The sequence below is a fragment of the Carettochelys insculpta genome, chromosome 4, assembly GCF_033958435.1.
Source record: "Carettochelys insculpta isolate YL-2023 chromosome 4, ASM3395843v1, whole genome shotgun sequence".
NCBI lineage: Eukaryota > Metazoa > Chordata > Testudines > Carettochelyidae > Carettochelys > Carettochelys insculpta.
This window is the reverse complement of record NC_134140.1, coordinates 130,238,207-130,259,354: the sequence shown is the minus strand read 5'-3', so window position 1 is coordinate 130,259,354 and position 21,148 is coordinate 130,238,207. Positions and strand designations below refer to the sequence as shown.

Here is a 21,148-nt window from a genome sequence, read left to right as displayed (position 1 = left end):
CACCATCGGAAGGCCCGGAGAGCACCGGAGAGGTGTCCGTCATCCCAGAGAGCCCACCGGGGCCATCCCAATAGGCCAGCCCCTCAGTGGAGCACCGAACAGCCCCAGGATGAGGCCGATAGCGGAGCCACCCGAGGACGGCCACGGACCCCCAGCTGCTCGCAACCCTCCGGCGTCAGCTGGAGGTGTTGGAGCGGCGCCAGCGGGTGGAGGAGTGGCGGCTGGAGCTCCAACAGCGAGCGCTGGCCTGGTGCCAGGAGGCTTGGGGGGCCTTCATGCACACCTTTGAGCGCATAGCGCAACACCTGGCCCCCCTGCCGCGCCGCCTGCCGCTCTGCCCGCCACGCCACCCGCCGCTCCACCCGCCACTCTGCCTGCCCCTCTGCCCACCGTCCCTCCACCGTCAGCCACCCTGGGGCCTGCGGACACCGGCAGTCCGTATTTGCCAGTTCTCCTGGCCCCCACCCAGCCTCGCCCAGGGCTCCGGCCGAGGCGAGGGTCACGCCCTCTAACACCGGGCGCTCGACATTAGGATACGGGGCCAAGGATGTGGCCCCCCCCTCCTTTGTACATATCCCCCATTTGTATATAGTTTGTGTTGGACCCCTGTTCTGTTCTGCTAGCTGCCCCCCCATGTAAATAGTTCCCCCCTTTTTTTCTATATGTTATTAATAAGAGGTTGCACTGTTTTGTTTGAAACAACATTTCCATTTATTTCAAAGAAAAGTGTGGGGGGGTGTGCTCTTGGGTGCTCTGTGGTGTGAGCGTGGGGGCAGGGAGTGTTGTGGAGGATGGGGGTGTGCAGTGGGTGGCTTGCCCACAGCTGGCCCTGCCAGTGTTCACCCCGCAGCCTGGTCAAAATGGGCCCGCAGGGCCTCCCGGACCCGGATCCCCTCAGGGTCGACCTGGCGACTGGGGGCAGCAGGTGGCTGGACGTTGGCCCTGCCAGCCTCCACAGCCCAGCCCAGGAAGAAAGCCTCTCCCTTGCTCTCCACCAGGTTGTGGAGTGCGCTGCACGCGCCCACAACCTGGGGGATGTTGGAGAGGCCTGCATCCAGGCAGGTGAGGAGACACCTCCAGCGCCCTTTGAGGCAGCCAAAAGTGCGCTCAACCACCTGGCACACATGGTTCAAGCGCATGTTGAACCTCTCCTGGCTGGCTGTGACATGGCCCATGTAGGGGTGCATGAGCCAGGGCCGGAGGGGATACGCTGCGTCTGCAACGACGCAGAGGGGCATGGTGGTGTCCCCCACAGGAATCTCCCGCTGGGGGATGTAGGTCCCCGCCTCAAGCTGGCGGCACAGGCCCGAATTTCTGAATACCCGGCGTCATGGGTGCTGCCAGGCCACCCAACATAAATGTCCAGGAAGCGGCCCTGGCTGTCCACCAAGGCCTGGAGGACCACGGAATGGTATCCCTTCCTGTTGAGGAAGCGTCCTCCGCTGTGCTCCGGGGCATGGATGGGGATATGGGTCCCATCCAGAGCCCCAGAGCAATTTGGGAAGCCCAGGCTGGCAAACCCCGCGATGGCAGCATCCGGGTCCCCAAGCCCCACGAGCCTGTGGAGGAGCAGGGCATTGATTGCGCAGACGACCTGCAGGGGAAGGACATGAGAGAGCACCAGTGAGGGGTGTGCAGGGTGTGTCTGGCCCTCCACCCCCGGGCTCCCCCCCACCAAGGCTCTCCCCAGACTCCCCCGCCCCCAGGACATCCCCCCCACGGGTCCTCTTACCTCCATGAGGACAGCCCCGACGGTGGCCTTGCCCATGCCGAACTGCTGCCCTACGGATCGGTAGCTGTCTGGAGCGGCCAGCTTCCAGACAGCGATGCCGACCCGTTTCTCAACGGTGAGGGCACGTCGCATGGAGGTGTCCTGGTGCTGTAAGGCAGGGGTGAGCCACTGGCAGAGCTCCAGAAATGTCTGCCGGCTCATGCGGAAATTCTGGAGCCAGCGCTCGTTGTCCCACTCGCCGAGCACCAGCCGCTCCCACCAGTCCGTGCTTGTGGGGTATCTCCACAGCTGCCCCCGGCGTGTGTGGCGGGTGGGGGGGGGAGCGGAGGGCAGCAAGGTCTGGGGCTGCTTCCTCATCCCCTGGGGGCAGCTCCTCTTCCATAAATAAAAGGTGATCAGCTGCCTCCTGCATGGCACTAAGCAGGGGAAGCACTGCTCCTGCAGGGGCGGGTGTGTGGACCTCTGGCTGCTGCTGCTGTTGCTGCTGGGGGTCCATACTGCTTCCACGGGGCATGCGTGCTTGTGGCTCTGCAGACCGCGTGCTGTGCAGGCTGAGTGTGTCTGGGAGGGGCCCTTTAAGGGAGCAGGTTGCTGTTGCCCCGGAAGTGCTAGTCCGCCCTGTGACCCTGTCTGCAGCTGTTCCTGGCACCCTTATTTCAATGTGGGCCGCTTTGGCGTGTAGACATGTCCCTGCAGCGCCTACTTCGATATAGTGCTGCCCAACGTCGACATTGAACGTCGACAGCACCAACCGTGGAGGACGTGTAGACGCTATTCATCAAAATAGCTTATTTCGATTTCGCTACAATGAAATAAGCTATTTTGATGTAGCATACCCGTGTAGACGTAGCTATTATGAGCAAGAACAAAGCCTCTCCATGATAGTTCATTCTCCCATGAAAGTATCCAAGACTGCATCGTGGTAATCTAATGGCTCTCTTAGCATTGATTTGCTATCCTGAGCAACCATCCTACACTCATAGTTTTCTGTACCACACCATCATGTGGTCTCGCTAATATTTAATAAAACAGCAACACTCCAAATTCCTTCCATGTATTTTGATGGATCCCAAATTACATGAAGAAGCAGCAAATTACTTTTCTATCCACTTAAAGAAATTTCATGCATGAAGTTCTAGGTCTCACTTCCTCCTGAAAATACCCCCTATAGAAACAATTTAATATGTAACCAGGCGGAGAGATGCTGCCCTCTTAAGATAATGTCTAGACTTAAAAACATTGGTTTGTTTGGTCTGCAGATGGCTAGAAAACTATTTATAGATATAGTTATATTTTCTAGACCTCATTTTCCCCCATATGGATTCCTATCATAGCAAAAAACCTTTACGTTCCCAACAGCGAAAAATGATGTAAGCACATATGTAGTGCCTTTGAAACTTAAGGAAATATGTAAGTCCTGGCTGCATCAGGACTTACACAAAGTCATGTTCTTAGGTGCAACCTCTCTGCACAATGAAGTATGCACATAGAGAATATATATAAATTCTCTGTATTGGAGCTCTGGGTCTGGATCACTTGTCATAAGCATACCGAAAAAGAACCGCCCCCCCCCCCCACAAACTTGAATGCATATGAGGCTATGAATTGCTACGGTGCACACAGGACACATTATTCAACTGTTTCTCCCCCACCCTCCCATTAGCCCAACTCAGACATGTTCATTTTCACTCCGGAATGAACAGAGTACTCAATATATTTTAATAAATTAAATATTTATTTTAAAAACCACCATTGTTACATAAATTCTGCATTTTAAGTGCAATAGAATTATCGATACCATTTATTTTACAGAAATGTGACATTGTGTCATACAATGAAGACATAAAATGTCCAAGGATGTTCAAAACATTACTGTTCTGACACCTTCAGCATAAATATCAAATATATAAATGTCATATATACTATTAAAGAATATTCATATCAAAAGACAGCCTTTTTATGGCTATAACATTTTAGTGACTGCATGAAAGCTACATTTACAAGAAGATCACTTATCTATTAAGGAGAGACTGGTTATATGAAATAGACAATAAATCAAACAGCTGATACAATTTCCAGAACCCAGCAGATTTCAGTACTTTGGTAAGTTACACTTGCTCCACCTGGCTTTTACTTTGTAACCCTGAATATTTGGCAGCTCCAGAGGCTGAGGTTCTAGTTATTCACAAGCCAAACCCTGCATGACAGCACAATGCAGAAGGCACAGCTTCACTGTGCTATCCATCCTGACCTGATGTGTACTGGATTAACACAGAGCCCTCTCAAGTCCCTACTGCTCATAATCAGTTCATATAATCAGGGAGAAGCGAGACAGGGTGGGGCTTACCCCAATATTTAGCTGCTGAATAGAATTCCTAATAGCACACACTTGGATTAATAAATACATAAATAAAAACACATTGCAATAAGTTAGTGGACCAAGAAGCTGAATGCCATACAAACTGCTCTAGCAGACCTTCAACAGGAAAGAGTTGCCATGGCTGTTCCTTCAGGGCTCAGGCAGGGGTACTGGAACAATTTTCCAATGGGGTTGCTGAGAACCACTGAACCAAACTGCAAACCCTGTGCATAATGAAAACCACGCGAAGCCTGAGGGTGCTGAAGCACACGCACCCTGCCCCCTTTAGTTCCAGCACCTGTCGGCCCAGATTCTCCTCTCTATCACATTTTTGTCTTTTAGAGAAACTGTTTGTTGTCGTTCCATGTTCATTTCCACATCTTCTCCCTTCACACCTTGTTAGATTTACTGTAACAGTCAGACAAGAGAATACAGATTATAAGGGAAATCCTGAAAGACAGCATCTGGACTCATTTCGTCTCTTGCTTTCCCTCTGCAGGGTCCAGGTTTACATTTCCTGTGCACCAGACTACAGAGCCCTCTCTAGGAGCTCCGTGTGTGTCATGAGGAGCAGAGGACAGTGATGAATCGAGGACCCCACCAGCGTACCTGTTGCAGCCTACCTTCATGGGTAAGAGTACAAATAGTGCATGTAAACTGTTAGGCTGTATGTATTCCTGCTGGGCTTTCTCACCCCAGAATTAATCTGACCCCCACTGCTCCGTCAGTCAGTCTTAACCCATGGAAAATATAAATTACAAAACTAGGGACCCAGCACTGCAACACAACCACCTGCCTCAGACTGACTGCTGCTCCCATGCCCCTGGCCAGCGCTTGCATTAGTGACCCAGCCACTAGCCATGCACACACACCAACAGCCCAGGACAGGTACCTGTTCAGGATCCTGATGATGATGAATTTGACCCAGGGCGCGTTGGGGTCCAGACACACTTTCTTGCCGCGCTTCAGGGTGGCTCTGCAGGGAGACGAAGGGGAGAGCCAGGTGAGCATGGGACTAGTGGGGGGCACAGAAGGGGAGGAGGCAGCAGGACCTGGAAACTTACATGACTTCAGGCACCCCGCAGTGGGGCCCCTCGGGGATCAGCTCCACTTGGGCAATACGCTTGGGGTGGATCACCTCGGACACGGTCTCAACACACTGGCACCGCAGCTCACCAGCCATGGGGGCTCCTAGGGATGGGGAGAAAGGCTCAGCTCCTGCCGGCTGTCAGATTTCTGCAGGGGGTGGCCAGGGACACGCCCCACCTACAACAGCCCTGGGTCCCATCTTTCCCCCAGGGTCTGCCTGCATACAGCCAGCTCCCGGACACCTGGGTTCCATGCATCCCAACCTGCCTAGGTCTGGCTGACAGGTAGGTCCCATCCGTGCAGCCAGGGCTCCCGCATGTGGCCAGCTCCCGGACACCTGGGTCCCATCCATCCCACTGGGGCCTCCCGCATACAGCATGTCTCTCAGACACTGAGGTCCCATCCACCCTCCCCGGACACCTGGGTCCCATCCACCCTCCCCAGCTCAGTGGGAACGAGGCTCCCCACCCCGGATCCCGGGGCCCAGCGAGCCCTCACCCCGGCTCAGCGCGGCGCAGGCGGCCAGCAGCAGCAGTAGCAGCAGGGGGCTGCAGGGGGCGAAGCTCCGAGAGTGGCTCATAGCGGATGGTGGATGTGGGATGCTGATGCTCGGCCGTCTCAGCTCACCTCTGCCAGTGCAGCGCCCGCCGCCGCTTTTATCCCGGCGGGAGCCGGGCCGGGAAGTTCCCGGGGCAGCGGGAGGCGGAGCTAGCGGCGAAACGTGACTCAGCCGGGCTCCGCCTACGTCGGCCCCGCGCCAGGGGCTTTGGCCGGGCTCGGCTTGGGCCCGGGGCGGCGGGCTGGGAGCCAGGGTCTGCGCCCGGACGTCACAAATCTACCTTTACAACACCAGTTCCCTTAGCCTACGGCTCCAGGGCAGCTTTGACATAATCCAGCTGCACCAGCAGCGTTTCCCGGTGCTGCTTCTCCGATGACTTCAAGTTTGTATGGTGTTTGCTCAGCGCGCTGCAGGCTTGCGGAATAACTTACTTGAAGGCCTTTCGCAATCAAGGGGAAGTTAAGAAAGTCAACATCCTACCAGCCTAGCGAGATTTGCAGCAGCTTCCCGGTTAGCAGTATCAGGCGATAGGCGTCCTAGTCTGTATCTTCCAAAACAACAAGCAATCTGTGGCAATGTATAGACCAACAGATATCTGGGAGCATAAGCTTTTGTGGGCAAAGGCAAAGCAGGTCTTTGCCCACAAAAGCATATGCTCCAAAATATCTGGTAGCCTATAAAGTTCTGTAGGATTTCCTGTTGTGTCTGCAGTTGAATTAATCCTTTACACACCCACACACATACATACCCACACAAGGGGAGGGATATTTCAGTGGTTGGAGCATTAGCTTGCTAAACTCAGGGTTGTGAGTTCAATCCTTTAGGAGGCCATTTAGGAATTGGGGCAAATAGATATCAGGGATGGTGCTTGGTCCTGCCAAGAGGACAGAAGGCTGGACTAGAGGACATCCCAAGGTCCCTTCCAGTTCTAGGAGATGTGGGTGTGTCTCTTACACACACAAACTTGAGCGTGAATTCTTATGTCAGTTTTGGAGCACAAGCTTTCATGGGCAAAGACCCACTTCATCAGATGCATGAGCTACAGACTAACATAGCTACCTCTCTGATTCTTATGTCAGTGTTGACTCTCATAACATCAGAGAGGTCACCATGTTAGTCTGCAGTCTTAACAAAACAAACCAATAGTCACGTACCACTTTAAAGACTAACAAAATAATTTATTAGGTGATGTGCTTTTGTGGGGCAGACCCACTTCCTCAAATCTGGAGATATAACACTTCCAGTACAGCACAGATGGTTTTATAATACCAAGATCCATAAAAAAAACCCAAAACCCAAATCTGACAAAGCAGATACACAGAACAGAAGGGGTGTGTGTGAAATATTCTGTCCTGCCTGAGATCATTACAAACATCAAAGGTAGGGAAACTGTCTTTGTAATGCATGAGGTAATTGCTATCTCTAGTAAGGCCAAGATTCAATGTATCGAATTTGAGCATGAACTCCAGTTCACACATGTCCCTTTGCAATCTGCTGCTAGAGTGTGTTTGTTGGACACATATTCTCAGGTTTTTAACAGAATGGCCCACTCCATTGAAATGCTCAGAGATAGGTTTATGTGTATTCAGATTCGTAATGTCTGCTCTGTGTCCATTCGTTCTTTGGCAAAGTGATGTTCCGGTTTGTTGGATATACATAGCAGAGGCACATTGCTGGCACATAATGGCATATATTACATTGGTTGAGGTACAGGAGAACGAGCCCCTGATCTTGCAGTTAATGGTTAGGTCCAGTGATGGTATCTTCAGAATAAATATGTGGACAAAGTTGGCACTGGGGTTTGTTGCAAGGAAAAGTACCAGGTTTAGTATTACTGTGGTATAGCCTGTGGTTGCTAGTGAGAATTTTCCTGAGGTTAGCTGTTGTCTGTAGGAGAAAACAGACAGTGTCCATCTGCTTTTTATTTCTCCCAGTGGGTAATTAAGTTTTGCTGTCTGTCAGTAGGATCACAGCAGACACGAAGGGCTTGAGTACTCTGTCATTCTTGGAACCAAAATTCTACAGCTGGTTAATTTCATCTGCCTGAAAGCAAGTGGTGGGAGAGACAAATCCTTCAGTGCAGCCCAGTGCTGTGAGGTTTGTGTTGGGATGTAGCTACATTCACTGACATCTGGCATGTAACTTACCAGTGAGTGAGACCTTCTATCTGTCAAGTCCTAAAGCGAGAGCCCTGATAAATAATTCTGGCTCTGGAGATTATCTGGGCAAAACAATGAAGCAGTGAAAATGACCCAACCTTCAAAACAGTGGGAACAGTAACACACATGCAAGGAAGAAACAGCTGTGAATAAAACCCAGGAAATACATTATTCAACATCTTAAAATATGAAGCAATTGTGACTGGTTTTTTTGTTCAAAGCATACAGTATATGTCTCTTACTCCACTCAGTCCAGGAAAGAAAAGAAGCCCAATTATCCAGATGACAGACCTAGTACATCATTTGACTTCCACCTCTGGCTGCTTTGCCAGGAGCACTGGGGTTGTCACCATGCAAGTGTCAGCTAAGGACTGCATAAAGAACCATGAGGATCTATTTTAAATGTAAAGAACATAGTCTTGTGTTAGGTGTTTTCCACTAGCCCCAGTGGCCCCTATTTTGCCATTATCTGGTAGGAGAAAAGTGACATAATTAAAGAAACGCTTTCTGTTCCATTTATTTTTCTCTGTACATCAAGTAGGCTGTGAAAATACATTTCAGCTATTTTTTTAAAAAGACAGCTTAATAGCAGCTCTGTTCTAAGACTCAGTCTTGCTCCAGTTGAAGTGAGTGCAGAAATTTCCTTTGACTTCAGAGGGTTTCACCATTGACTCCCCTTGGTATTTTAGGTGGACAAGGAAAACAGAAATGACTGCAGTGGGTATATATACAAATATATCCAGCATGCATCAGTCCTAACCTACATATAGATTCCTTTTAATGAGATGTTACCGGCTCGTATTCTTGAAACTCTCAAAGCTGGTTATTAAAATCAGAACTGATTTTACAGCCTGGTCCACTCTTTTATTTGTTGATATAGCTTTCCAATGTTATTTAGCATGTAATGGGGTGAGTTACAATAGGTAGTGAATGTGCATTTGGCTGGGGTCCTTCCATTGGTGCTTCCATGCATGGCTAAAAATCTCCTTGTTCAGAGATTCTCTGAAATTAAGACACTGCCCATGAGCTCCAGGAGAACTCTGCTAAAGCAGTGTGCTACTCTTGTGAAAGGAAGAGCTCAGAATCTTTCTGAATGTATGTACATGTGGGAGCTGGCAGGTGTAATTTCCAGTTCCATTAGCTATACTCTGCCTGTTCTGATCAAGCCAGTGTGCTAGCAATAAACATGTAGCCCATGGAGCAAGCTACTAGGTACCCAAATTCATGCCTGTTGGTGTCAGAGTAAAAGCACACCCTTCGTTATCACTCCTTTGGGTAGGACAAGCACATTGATGTAGCGTCCTACTCCTTTAAGGAACACTAAAGCTTACAGCTCAAGCAAGCTTTGATTCAGTGAAGGATCCTCAGTGCCTTGGGCCTGAGTTATTTAAAAAGGATAAAGAAGCTAGAGTTGACTGGAGGCTATGTAGGCTGTTATGGGCTGATAGCACAGTCAGGCTTCCTGGGAACCTTTGCGTTGTTGACTCAGCAAGGGGACTCTGAAGCAGTCTCAGAGTGCCTGATGAATGTTCCTTCCCCGAGATTTCCTGAAGGGGGCGTATTTGTTTTGCAGTTAGTTCTAGCTACCCCCCTTTACAGCAGGTAGCATAGTTATCCTATAATTAGAACGATCCTATATATGATAACATGCAGACTAACTGGTACATATTATTTGCAGGGTTGTTGCAGCAGTGCTGTGCCAGGATCAGAAAGAGAGGAGATGGGTCAGGCTGCCACTCTTTATTGGACTAAAGTCAATTGGTGGAAGGACAAGCTTTTGAGTTTCTCAGAGTTCTTCTTTAGAAGAAAGAAGGTCTGCAGAAGAAAGTAGAGTGCCAAGCCAATGCACAGTGTGCTGTACTGTTAAGCATAAGGCATTAACACGCATAGGAGATGACTGAAAATGAAGTGGGAGTTATCTAAGTGTTAGGAGAATGGAATTAACTTTTACCTGCAGGAGAAAGATGAGCTTAGGAATGTAAATTCATATCTCTCCTGGACAGACTGGCTGCATTCACTTGCTTTAACTCCATTGTGTCCCTAAGAAAATGGAAAAATACTACAATGAAAGGGAATGAAGTTGGTGTTGTTTTGTTTACAGAGTGTAGAGCAACATGGAGTTGATCTCACCTTACTCCCTGCCCTGGTCACTGATTTGATTCAGCTGTAACTATAGAATCAGTAGAATTAGGATGATGTAAAATTGGTGTAGGCGAGAAGAAAATCAGTTTCCATGACTGGTGGAATAGATGTCATGCAAGAAAATGCCAGGGAAATAGATGTTTGCAGTATGTTGTAGCCATCTTGATCCCAAGATATTGGAGAAACAAGGTGGATGGAGGAATATGTTTTATTGAACTAACTTCTATGGGTGACGTGAGAGGCAAGCTTTTGAACTACACAGAGCTTATCAGATCTGGGAAAGGTAATTAGAATGTCACAGTTAAATGTAAGGTGGAATAGATTGTTTAGCGTAAGTAGTTAGCGCATTATAAGGGACCATAGTACATAAAAAGGCAGATTATTGTAATAAAACATAAAGGTGTCTTTATTAAGTCTGTCATTTTCAGTGTCTAGTGAGGTTAAGAATGTAATATCCCAGGCTCATCTTGTGAAAGTGGTGCACTGGTTTCCTTTGAGGATGAGGACTGTGAGGTCAGCTATAGAGTGACTGCTTTGTGAAGACTGTTTGCCCACCAGTGACATGGTGAATTTTGTCTCCTTTTTTTCTGTGGGAGTTCAACTGCACAGCAACGTGGTTTTACTAACATAATTTTTGTGAAATAGATTGGAAATGGAATCATTAACCAAGACCTGAACTTTTTTACAAATGTAGTGGTACAGATTGAACCTCTCTCGTCTGGCACCCTCAGGACCTGACTCGTGCCGAATGAGAGAATTTGCTTGACCATGGGAGGTCAATGTTGTCAAGCAGCATTACCAACACTTCCGCCGCTTAATGGGCTCTTAGAGATGTTTAGGGGTAAATTAGAGCTAAATAACAGCACAGAACACTGAGCATCAGGACTGGTGGCTGTAAAAAATATTTTATGGGACCCTGGGAAACTTGGCCACACCTATGATAAGTGGTTGTCCGGCTAACCAAAATCATGCCAGATTATGGATGTGGCCAGGTGAGAGAGTTCCAGATAGGAGAGGTTCAACCTGGATGTCAAAGTACTGAAACAGAGTATTAAAGTCCTTAATTTACTGTTTTCTTCTGTACCTAATTACCTATTTTGCATGACAGTTGTGCAGTAATAAGCAAAACTCAACTAAAATAGGACTGACATGAGTCATCGGGAATTTTAAATTAGAAATTTAGATCAATGGCATGGTTTAGTTTCCATATTATTAGATTAAGACTATGATCCCGTAACAATTCAATATTAGGCACTGACTAGTTCTAGTAGATTTAGTGGAACTACTTAATGTGTCAAGTTAAACCTGAACAGGATGTCTTAATAGTCATAGTAGGTTTAGTATTGATACTACCTACCTCTTGTACTTAACATTTAATCCACTTTGTCAGTGGAGGCACAGAGGAGGGAAGTGACTTGCTCGTGCTTACCTGTCAGGCCAGACAACTGAAACACAGGCTATGTCTCTACTAGGCACAGAAGTTGGCTGCCGATATGCAATTTTAGCTATGCCAGTTGCGTGGCTAAAATCGATTTATCCATGGTCAACTTCCATCTCTGTCCACAAGGTGGGAGGTTGATGGTAGCATTTCTCCCATCGACATTCCTTATTCCTCGCCACTCGCAGGGAGTACAGAGGATGACGTTGGCTCCTGTGAGAGTCATTTTGCATATGTGCAAAATGAAACCCTGGAAAATCAACCCTCGGCGGGTCGATCTTCCATGGTAATGTGGGTCTAGCCTCAGAGCTTGAGTTCCAATCCAGTTCACTGGCCCTTAGGCCATGCTCTTTCCCATCAGTCCAGTGGTAAGGTGAACTGCAACCTGGATCTTGGTTCTGCTGTGATCAGTGCTGCACTGACAAAGGGAAGGCTCTGACCCCACAGAGCTTAAAATCTAAAGACAGGAGTTAGATAATCATAACTAAAATTAACAGTGATGAAGCTGATGGGAGCTGTGCATTTTCAATACCATTACTGTCAGGCTGTGTTACAACAAAGCACTAATGCACACTGTTGACCTATATGGTTAAAGCCAAGTCACTCAGCTTCATTGGGAGTTGAGCATGCTCTCGGGCGCTTGGCTAAATCAGTACCCTAACAATTTCCCCTGCCCGTGTCTCCAGCTTTATCAGTCTACCTGTGTAACAGAAACCAGCTCTCCTTGATCATCCTCCCCCATTCTGGTGCCTTAACTACTCAAACATCCTTGGTCTTTTTCTCCACCATGCTTGTTTAATGCTTTTCAAGCCCCATTTGGGCTCCTGGTTGAAGTGGGCATCCCACAGGGAATGACTTGTTCCAGCCTTGAGCACAAAGATGACAATGACAAACGTGCCTCAGATTTAACACTTCTATGTCTTTTCCTAGTCTTCTCTTCCTGCATCTTTCCTTGTGGCCATGGAGAAAGGTACGCATGCCTGTGCTGGGGGTGGGGGAAGCAGGGAAGGGGCACTTGAACACGGCATCTGGGCTGAGGACTTGAACATGTATCTTCAAGTGATACTCACTGAATAATCTCAAACTCAACACACTCTGTCTTAGTCGGTCAGGCTAGCCCATTTCACAGCTGGCAGCTCGCAAAGTGGCCACACATGCAGCTGCAGGTCCAGGCCGCTCATAAGTGGTTGTGATACTTATGTGACAAACCACATTTGTTGTGTCCCTCTGTCCAACTCACCTGCCCTCTGTTCACTCAGCTGCTCTGTGGGAACAGTTTGTCATGGTGCCATCCACTTAGCAGCCTCAAACAGGCACATAGGGGTCTTCCTTTCCTACAGGATGTGGGATAGCTTTCTCTCCCTCCCTTCTCCCATCCCCAGATCACACTGATCTGTGGTTCACACTGATCTGTGGTGGAAGAACGATATAGCTTCTTGCAGCAGAGATGGGTTCCAGGTACAATAAGCATTCTGCCCTTTGGGGCTAGAAATAGGACTCCTATGACATTAAGAAAGGGGGTGCCCCTCTTCTCTGAGGGAGGCAGTATTTTCACTTAACCTTCGAAAGCTCCTATATTTTCAGAAAGCCTTTGACAATGTCCCTCACCAGAGGCTCTTAAGTAAAGTGAGTTGTCATAGAAAAAAAAGGAAGGTCTTCGAATGAGTTGGTAACAGTAAATGTTAGGAAACAAAGGGCAGGAATAAATGGTCAGTTTTCAAAATGGAGACAGGAAATGGTGATGTTCCCTGGAGGTCCGTACTGGGACGAGCTCTATTTCTCCTATTCATAAATGGTCTGGAAAGGCAGTAAACAGTGAGATGGCAAAATCAGCAGATGATAGAGCACAGGGCTTTAGCTCTCCCGATCACAGGTTCAATCCCTGGTGACAGCAACCTGGGTCTGTGGGCATTACACTTGGATGGCTGTTGCTAAAACAAATATATGGCACACCCATAACATCACCAAGGGCAATCCAAATCATTGTCACTTGGACCCTACCAAATGCATGGTCTGCTTGGGAAGGGATAGCTCAGTGGTTTGAGTATTGGCCTGCTAAACCTGGGGTTGTAAATTCAATGCTTGAGGAGGCCATTGAGGGACTGGGGCAAACAGATGGCAGGGATGGTGCTTGGCCCTGCCGAGGGGGCAGGGGACTTGACTAGATGACTTCCCAAGGTCCCTTTCAGCTCTAGGAGATGTGTGTGTGATACAGAACTACTCAAGATAGTTAAGTCCAAAGCAGACTACAAAGAGTTAAAAGGGATCACACAAAATTGAGTGACTGGGCAAAAAAAGGTAGATGAATTGTAATGTTGACTAATGCACAGTGGAAAACATAATCTCAATAATTCATGTAAAATGATGTGGTCTAAATTATGTGTTCCACCTAGAGAGATGGACCTTGCAGTCACTATGAGTAGTTATCTGGAAGCATCCACTCAATGTGCAGTAGGCAGCAACAGTAAAATAGCTAACCAAATGTTGGGAATCATTAAGAATGAGATAGAAAAAACAGAAAATATATTGCTTGTAAAGAGATCCATGATGTGCACACATCTTGAATATGACTTTAAAATCTGGTTGCCCCATCTCAAAAGAGATATATTGGAACTGGAAATAGTTCATAAAAGGACAACAAAATTAAGGGTCTAGAACTGCTTCCATGTGCAATTAGTAAGACTGGGACCTTTCAGATTGAAAATGAGAGGTCTAAGGATGCAAATAATAGAGATCTATAAAATCATGACTGGTATGGAGAAAGTAAATAAGGAAAATGTATTAACTCCTCATAATACAAGACCTAGGGGTCACCAAATACAATCAATAGACAGCAGATTTAAAATAAACAAAAGGAAATATGTCTTCACAGGAGGCATTGTGAACTTGTGGAACTCTTTGCCAGAGGATTTTGTGAAGGTCAAGCCTATAACAGAGCTCAGGAATGAACTAGATAAATTCATGGAGGATAGGTCCATCAGTGGCTAGCTACTATTATTATGGGCAGGGATGGTGTCACTAGCTTTTGTTTGCAGGAAGCTGGGGATAGGTAATGGGGTGGTTTCCCATTCTGTTCATTACCTCTAGGGCACCTGGCATTGGCCATTGGTGGAAGACAGGATACTGGACTAAATGGACTTTTGGTTTCACCCAGCGTGGCTATTCTTACATTAAATAGCATGTCCTACAAATGTCACATGCAGAAAAGCTAATGGAGATCATTGGAAGAAGGCCACCACCCTTCATTAGAATTTTTTTCCGTATGAGCCTGAGAAGTTGGGTGCATCACGCCAAGGCAAGCCACTCTCTAGGGTAACTAGGGACAGAAAGAGGAGTAACAATAAATCAGCTCCAGGAGAGCTACTTGTCAGCTGTGGGTTGTAGCTTAGACCATAAGCCTGTGGAGTTTGTTCTCAAGATTCACAGGTACTGATTTGCAAGGCAGGGGGACAAGTTCTAACTGCATGCCCTGCTTTTATTGGTTGTTCTCTCATTGCACTGGTGGGGCTGTGAAGCGAGGCCCCCATACCATGGCGCTCAGTGTAACAAGGCAGCAGCAGGCTTGGTTTGTAATGAAAGAGGTGGTGGACTCAAGCACTCAGGTACTGGAGCACAAACAATCTCAGCCCCAGCAAAAATTAAGCACTGGGCAGTGGCCAGCAGGCCCTAAGCCCAAAAGTCTCAGGCAAGTAAATCCAGACCCAGCTCATCCCTCACACATGTAGTCAGGTCCTGTCTGGGTTGGGGCATAAGGCTGTTGAATATAACCAAGCATCAAGCCCTCCTTTGCTTCAGTGGTGGGAAGAGGGGGCCCCTGGCGTGTGTTTTAGTCCGGATTTCATAAGCTAGTAGCACCCCCTAAATGAGAGGTCCATGCATGTTATACTGAATCTGTGCCTCTATCTCTAACACTTCTGAGAATATCCTCCATGAAGTGCAGTTAGGATGTAACCCGGTAGAAGGATACTGCACTTGTACAGATTATCTACACGTAAGTACCCACTTTTGTTTTTACAGCCAGAGTGTGCGCATGACAAGCAAAGTACTTTATATTTAAACAAGCGCCTTCTATGCTTTCCTTGGCGCTGTCTTATTGGCTGGAACGGCAAAGAATCATTATACTGCTTCTCATGGGTGTGAGGAGAAAGCAGAGTCCTTTAGACACAAGTACTCCCATGGAGAGTTAAGCAAACGTGACAGGTCTTGCAGCTTCCATAGCCGCAACACCACGCTTCAAGACTAAATTGGGTTCTTCACACTGCGGTCTGCAGACGATGATTTTAAATATTGCAATTCTTCCCCAAAGAGACTGTTAAATGCAGAAAAAAAACCTCTTAAATAAAATGAGGAAGGGGATGAAGCTTGAAGACTGTAGACATTATACCAATTCTTACCCACACCACACTTTTTCCGAGGTCCCACCGTGACAGATGCATGTTCATTAAGTTTAACTGAGCAGAAGAGACAACCAATTTTAATCAGAAACAATTTTATTTATAATCCTTCCATTATTACAATTACTTCATTTTAGTACAGTATAATTAGTAATACCACTTGTACACAAAACATGACAGTGTGTCATACAATGAAGACATAACATGTCCAAGGATTTTCAGAACGTTACTGTTCTTAAACCTTCAGCATAAATATCAAATATTTAAATTGCATAAAAAGAATTTAACATTCATCTAAAGATACCCCAAAAGAGTTTGCAAAAAGGTCAGCTAGGGATGGAATCCACACTTTCATAAAGATTGCTTCTCTGTGACAGGAGAATAGTGGCTGGTCTGCTTCACCTAACCAAACAAATGATTCTGTTTCCTGAGGACACCTGCTTTGACACCACATTTCAGGATAGTACCAAGTTACTGTGCTTGTCCTAATTGGATTTCATTTTGTAACCCTAAATATCTGTGTGCACAAAGGCTAAATGCTTGGCTGCACCAGAATCTGAAGCTCTGGTTATTCACAATTTGCTAAGCACAGTCTCCCAGTGCTATCCAGCTTGACCTGCTCAGAGTGTCTGAGGTAGAGTTGTTTAGAATGTGGATTAGGTTAATAACACAACCTCTCTTGAGCCATTACTGCAGCATTGTCCAGTCAGGTGAACAGAAAGACATAAGGTGCTTAATAATAATAATAACAACAACAACAACAGTACCTAGCTGTTGAAGTATATACACAGATCTATTAATAAATACATAAATAAAACCAGTCAGTGGAATGCGTTGAAGTCGAATGCAGAGCAGCCAGGTCTATCAGACCTTGAAAAGCAGAGCCTTAACGTGGCTAGTTGTTCAGCCTTGAGTTCCCACTCTCTGTCATGCTTTTTCCCCCCTCTACACATAGGTAGTTTCTGTTGTAGTTCCTTGTTCATTTCCTCTTCTCACAGCTTCTTTGATTTACTGCAATGGTCAGAGGAGAGAATAAACATAAGTGAAATCCTGAAAGATTTTGCGGGACCGATTTCCTCTCTTGCTTTATTGTATTCCCTGGGTGCTAGAGCTGCCTTCCATGGGAGGGAGCCGTGTGTCACAGGAGTAGTGGACACAGTTAAGATAAAAGGCACTTAGTGTAACGGACCCAACCAGCCACATGTTGCAGTCCAGTAGGGCTTTGGGCCAGCTTGGGTCAGCAGTTAGTACTGAGAAGCCTCCAGTGGTTGACTCAGCAGCCTAGTCTGGCCCATTGTCACTGCAACACAGACACCTGCGCCAGACTGACTCTGCTGCTCCCATGCCCCTGGCCAGCGCTTGCATTAGCGACCCAGCCACTAACCACGCACATATGGCAACAGCCCAGGACAGGTACCTGTTCAGGATCCTGGTGACGATGAGTTTGACCCAGGGCGCGTTGGGGTCCAGACACACTCTCTCGCCGCGCTTCAGGGTGGCTCTGCAGGGAGACGAAGGGGAGAGCCAGGTGAGCGTGGGGCTGGTGCGGGGCACAGAAGGGGAGGAGGCAACAGGACCTGGAAACTTACATGACTTCAGGCACCCCGCAGTGGGGCCCCTCGGGGATCAGCTCCACTTGGGCAATACGCTTGGGGTGGATCACCTCGGACACGGTCTCAACACACTGGCACCGCAGCTCACCAGCCATGGGGGCTCCTAGGGATGGGGAGAAAGGCTCAGCTCCTGCCGGCTGTCAGATCTCTGCAGGGGGTGGCCAGGGACACGCCCCACCTACAACAGCCCTGGGTCCCATCTTTCCCCCAGGGTCTGCCTGCATACAGCCAGCTCCCGGACACCTGGGTTCCATGCATCCCAACCTGCCTAGGTCTGGCTGACAGGTAGGTCCCATCCGTGCAGCCAGGGCTCCCGCATGTGGCCAGCTCCCGGACACCTGGGTCCCATCCATCCCACTGGGGCCTCCCGCATACAGCATGTCTCTCAGACACTGAGGTCCCATCCACCCTCCCCGGACACCTGGGTCCCATCCACCCTCCCCAGCTCAGTGGGAGCGAGGCTCCCCACCCCGGATCCCGGGGCCCAGCGAGCCCTCACCCCGGCTCAGCGCGGCGCAGGCGGCCAGCAGCAGCAGTAGCAGCAGGGGGCTGCAGGGGGCGAAGCTCCGAGAGCGGCTCATGGTGGATGTGGGATGCTGATGCTCGGCCGTCTCAGCTCACCTCTGCCAGTGCAGCGCCCGCCGCCGCTTTTATCCCGGCGGGAGCCGGGCCGGGAAGTTCCCGGGGCAGCGGGAGGCGGAGCTAGCGGCGAAACGTGACTCAGCCGGGCTCCGCCTACGTCGGCCCCGCGCCAGGGACTTTGGCCGGGCTCGGCTTGGGCCCGGGGCGGCGGGCTGGGAGCCAGGGTCCGCGCCCCCCCATCCCATCCCGCCTGCTGGTTCCAGGGTGCAGGTCCCGGCCCCAGGCCAGGAGCGGGGCGAGCGCAGGAAGGAGGGGGCCAGCTTGTGTCACTTCGAGGCACGAGCTGCCGGGCGACCTCTTCCCCCGGGGGGGCCCCCGGCGGCCCCACCCTGCTCCTTCTCGGGGAGGCGGGAGCGCGGGGCTTCTGCCCTGACCTGGGGCGGTGGGGCCAGGGGCTTCTACCCAGTGGGCAGGGGCTCTGCCAGAGGCAGCCTCTAGGATCTATGGGCCTCCAGGGCGTGCTCTGAAATTGGTCGCCCTGAGCCCAAAAGCAAGGGGTGGGGTGGGGGTTGAGATGTGGTTTTATAATCTTCAGCAACATGCTAATGCTATTTTGAAAACGGATGTTAAGCGAGCGTCGTGTAGCCCTGTGGTTTGCCACCGGCGTGTGCCGTGGGCGTGCCATGAGAGCTGGCCAAGTGTGGGCTGAAATTCCATCCAGTTCCCCTGGCTGGGGCTCTATGCAGAGCAATCGCTTGTGGGAGGAGGGGGGGCCGTGACAACCCCATGCCCGGTGGGGCTCAAGCAAGGCTGCCTGAGTCCCAGCTGGCACGGGGGTCGTCAGTTTCCCTTCGCAGGAGCTCTGCAGACAGTCACGGAAGCCAGGGGTGGGAGAGAGTCACACCCCATCTGGAACTCAAGCAGCAAGACAATTGAATCAGCTGAAAAAAGGGGGTGTGCCATGGAATTGTACGTCTTAAAGTGCACCATGTTACTGATGTAGTACCCAGAGGCACTGAGACCTCATACGAGGGTGAGTGAAGTCTCTGCTCTACAGCCTTGGCTGAGAGCCCCCTGGCCCTTAGCTCATGCAGGACAGCACAGGGTTTAGCCCCTCCAATTGCAGGTTCAGTCTGTGGTGCTGGCAACCTGGCTCTGTTTGTTGGTGTTACAACTGGGGGTTTGTCTGGGATGAACTGCTGGAAGGTCTCAGAAGCTTGGCATGTGCTTCTTCAGCCCAGGCAAGCATGTAGTACCCAGAGGCACTGGGACTTCATACTAGGGTGAGTGACGTCTCTGCTCTACAGCATTGGCTGAGAGCAGCTGGCCTTTAGCTCATGCAGCAGAGCAGGAGGCTTTAGCCCCTATGATTGCAGGTTGAGTCCCTGGTGCTGGCAACCTTGGTCTGTCAGCATTACACTGAAAAGGTTGGGAACCACCGCTATAGGCTAACACAGTAAACTGCCAGTCTGTACCTGACATTGGCAAGCTCCTGCTAGATGGTTTCATTACTCCTTGAATGCCTCTTTCACAGGTCCAGTGCCCTGCTAATTGGGCTGGCAGGCTTTTCACTTTTAAATTAATTCTATCCTTTCCAGAGGAAGCAGAGCCACAGAAGAGGGGCAGGAAGAGGTGGGTCAACATTAAGACTGCATGGTGCCCCAAAATTTTCAGGCACCATAGGCAGCTGCCTGTTCTGCTTATGCCTAAGGATGACCCTGGATGTCAGAGCTTCAGCCCTGCAAGCCATGCCCACTGGGGCTCACAATTTCAGCAGGAGCCGTGCTAAAGCCACCAGCACTGCCAAGTGCCACTCCAGGGCTGCAGGTCCCAGCCCCAGTTGATGCTATTATGCACCTGAAGGCCCTAGACCCTTCTCCCTGCAGGGCTGAAGCCCGAGTCCTAGCAGGCACTTCCTCTGAGGCTGAAGCCCTAATGCTGGGCAGCTGCACCCTGGCTCTTGAACTTCTGAAGATCATCCGATGGAGCTCAAAACGTCCAAAAGCTTAGCTTCCCCACCATAGCCAGTGAATCACACTGTGGGAGTGGAAAAGAGCAGAGAATGGGCACACCTTGTGGGGTTGGAAATACGCACCAGCATATTATTGTTAAAATGGGTAGGTGGTACAGTAGATTGGTGCGGAGCTAGTGTATAAAAGCGAAGCCACTCTGCATTGGACAGGGAACGATGGAAGGAAATAGCGAGGGAGGCATCAGACACCAACAGACGCTGAGCCCGTGGTTGTTGATGATGGTGATGTTGATGATATTATTGTGAAGCTTGAGGGGAAATGAAGACATTGTTTCGTCCTGAATCTCATTGGAGTTTGTGGATTCAAAACTCTTTCAATTCCAAAATAGTTACCAACCCTGAACAAAGTATTGCTCATCCAGCGGCTGTGAGGAGAGCTCAGTGGTCAGCTTGGAGAAGTATTTCCTTGCACAAGACATTTGCCTACTGGAGAAATACCCAAGTACAACAAATAAGCTAACCTGCAGTGTAGAGGAGCAGAACCTTTACCCCTTGTATATTGAGGGCAGGATCGCACCCACTAGTGTGCTTATGGTTTGGCCTATATGCATCAGCTACTGGTGATGACACTATGTACCTAATACAACCGTTGGTTACAGTGAAGCCAGTAGGAGTGAATGGGAGAGGGTAGATTTGTTCCTTGTGTTTAATGTACCATCTTCATCTTTCTCTTTGTTCAGTTCTTGGGATCGTATGCACTGCCTATTGCTGCACCATTTCCGTGGCTTTTCATGCTCAGTTTATTAAACAAATTCCCTAATTCTAACACTGGGCATCAGAAATAGCTCAATCAATCTGCGCTGTCAGCATTATTTGATGTTAAGCAATCTGGGCCTTGTATTTTAAGATGACTCTGCAGGGGTTTTTTAATCTGCAGGCTTACACTTTTCTGCAGGCTTACACTTTCAGTAATTGCAACATTTGCACAGAAAAGGAGAAGCTACAAATGTAAACATTACAGCATCCTACAGACGTGAGGAAGGTCATGAATTTATTGGCACAGCAAGCACAGTATTAGCTGTCAAATTAATCTGGAGTTCTTCCCCAGG

At 49.0% G+C, this 21,148-nt stretch overlaps 2 protein-coding genes across 2 annotated transcripts; both read right to left on the bottom strand.

The window, feature by feature from the left end:
- Positions 1–3,448: 3,448 nt before the first annotated feature.
- Positions 3,449–5,823, bottom strand: LOC142012193 (growth-regulated alpha protein-like). Its single transcript, XM_074992049.1, has 4 exons — positions 5,679–5,823; positions 5,156–5,282; positions 4,984–5,067; positions 3,449–4,499 (listed from the first exon to the last, which is right to left on the bottom strand). The coding sequence occupies exons 1-4, from the start codon at positions 5,758–5,760 to the stop codon at positions 4,481–4,483; spliced, it is 312 nt and encodes a 103-aa protein (XP_074848150.1). The 5' UTR covers positions 5,761–5,823; the 3' UTR covers positions 3,449–4,480.
- Positions 5,824–15,950: 10,127 nt separating this feature from the next.
- LOC142012192 (growth-regulated alpha protein-like) lies at positions 15,951–18,089 on the bottom strand. The gene is made up of 4 exons (XM_074992047.1): positions 17,985–18,089; positions 17,462–17,588; positions 17,290–17,373; positions 15,951–16,883 (listed from the first exon to the last, which is right to left on the bottom strand). Exons 1-4 carry the CDS (start codon positions 18,064–18,066, stop codon positions 16,865–16,867), a joined length of 312 nt encoding a protein of 103 aa, XP_074848148.1. The 5' UTR covers positions 18,067–18,089; the 3' UTR covers positions 15,951–16,864.
- Positions 18,090–21,148: the final 3,059 nt, after the last annotated feature.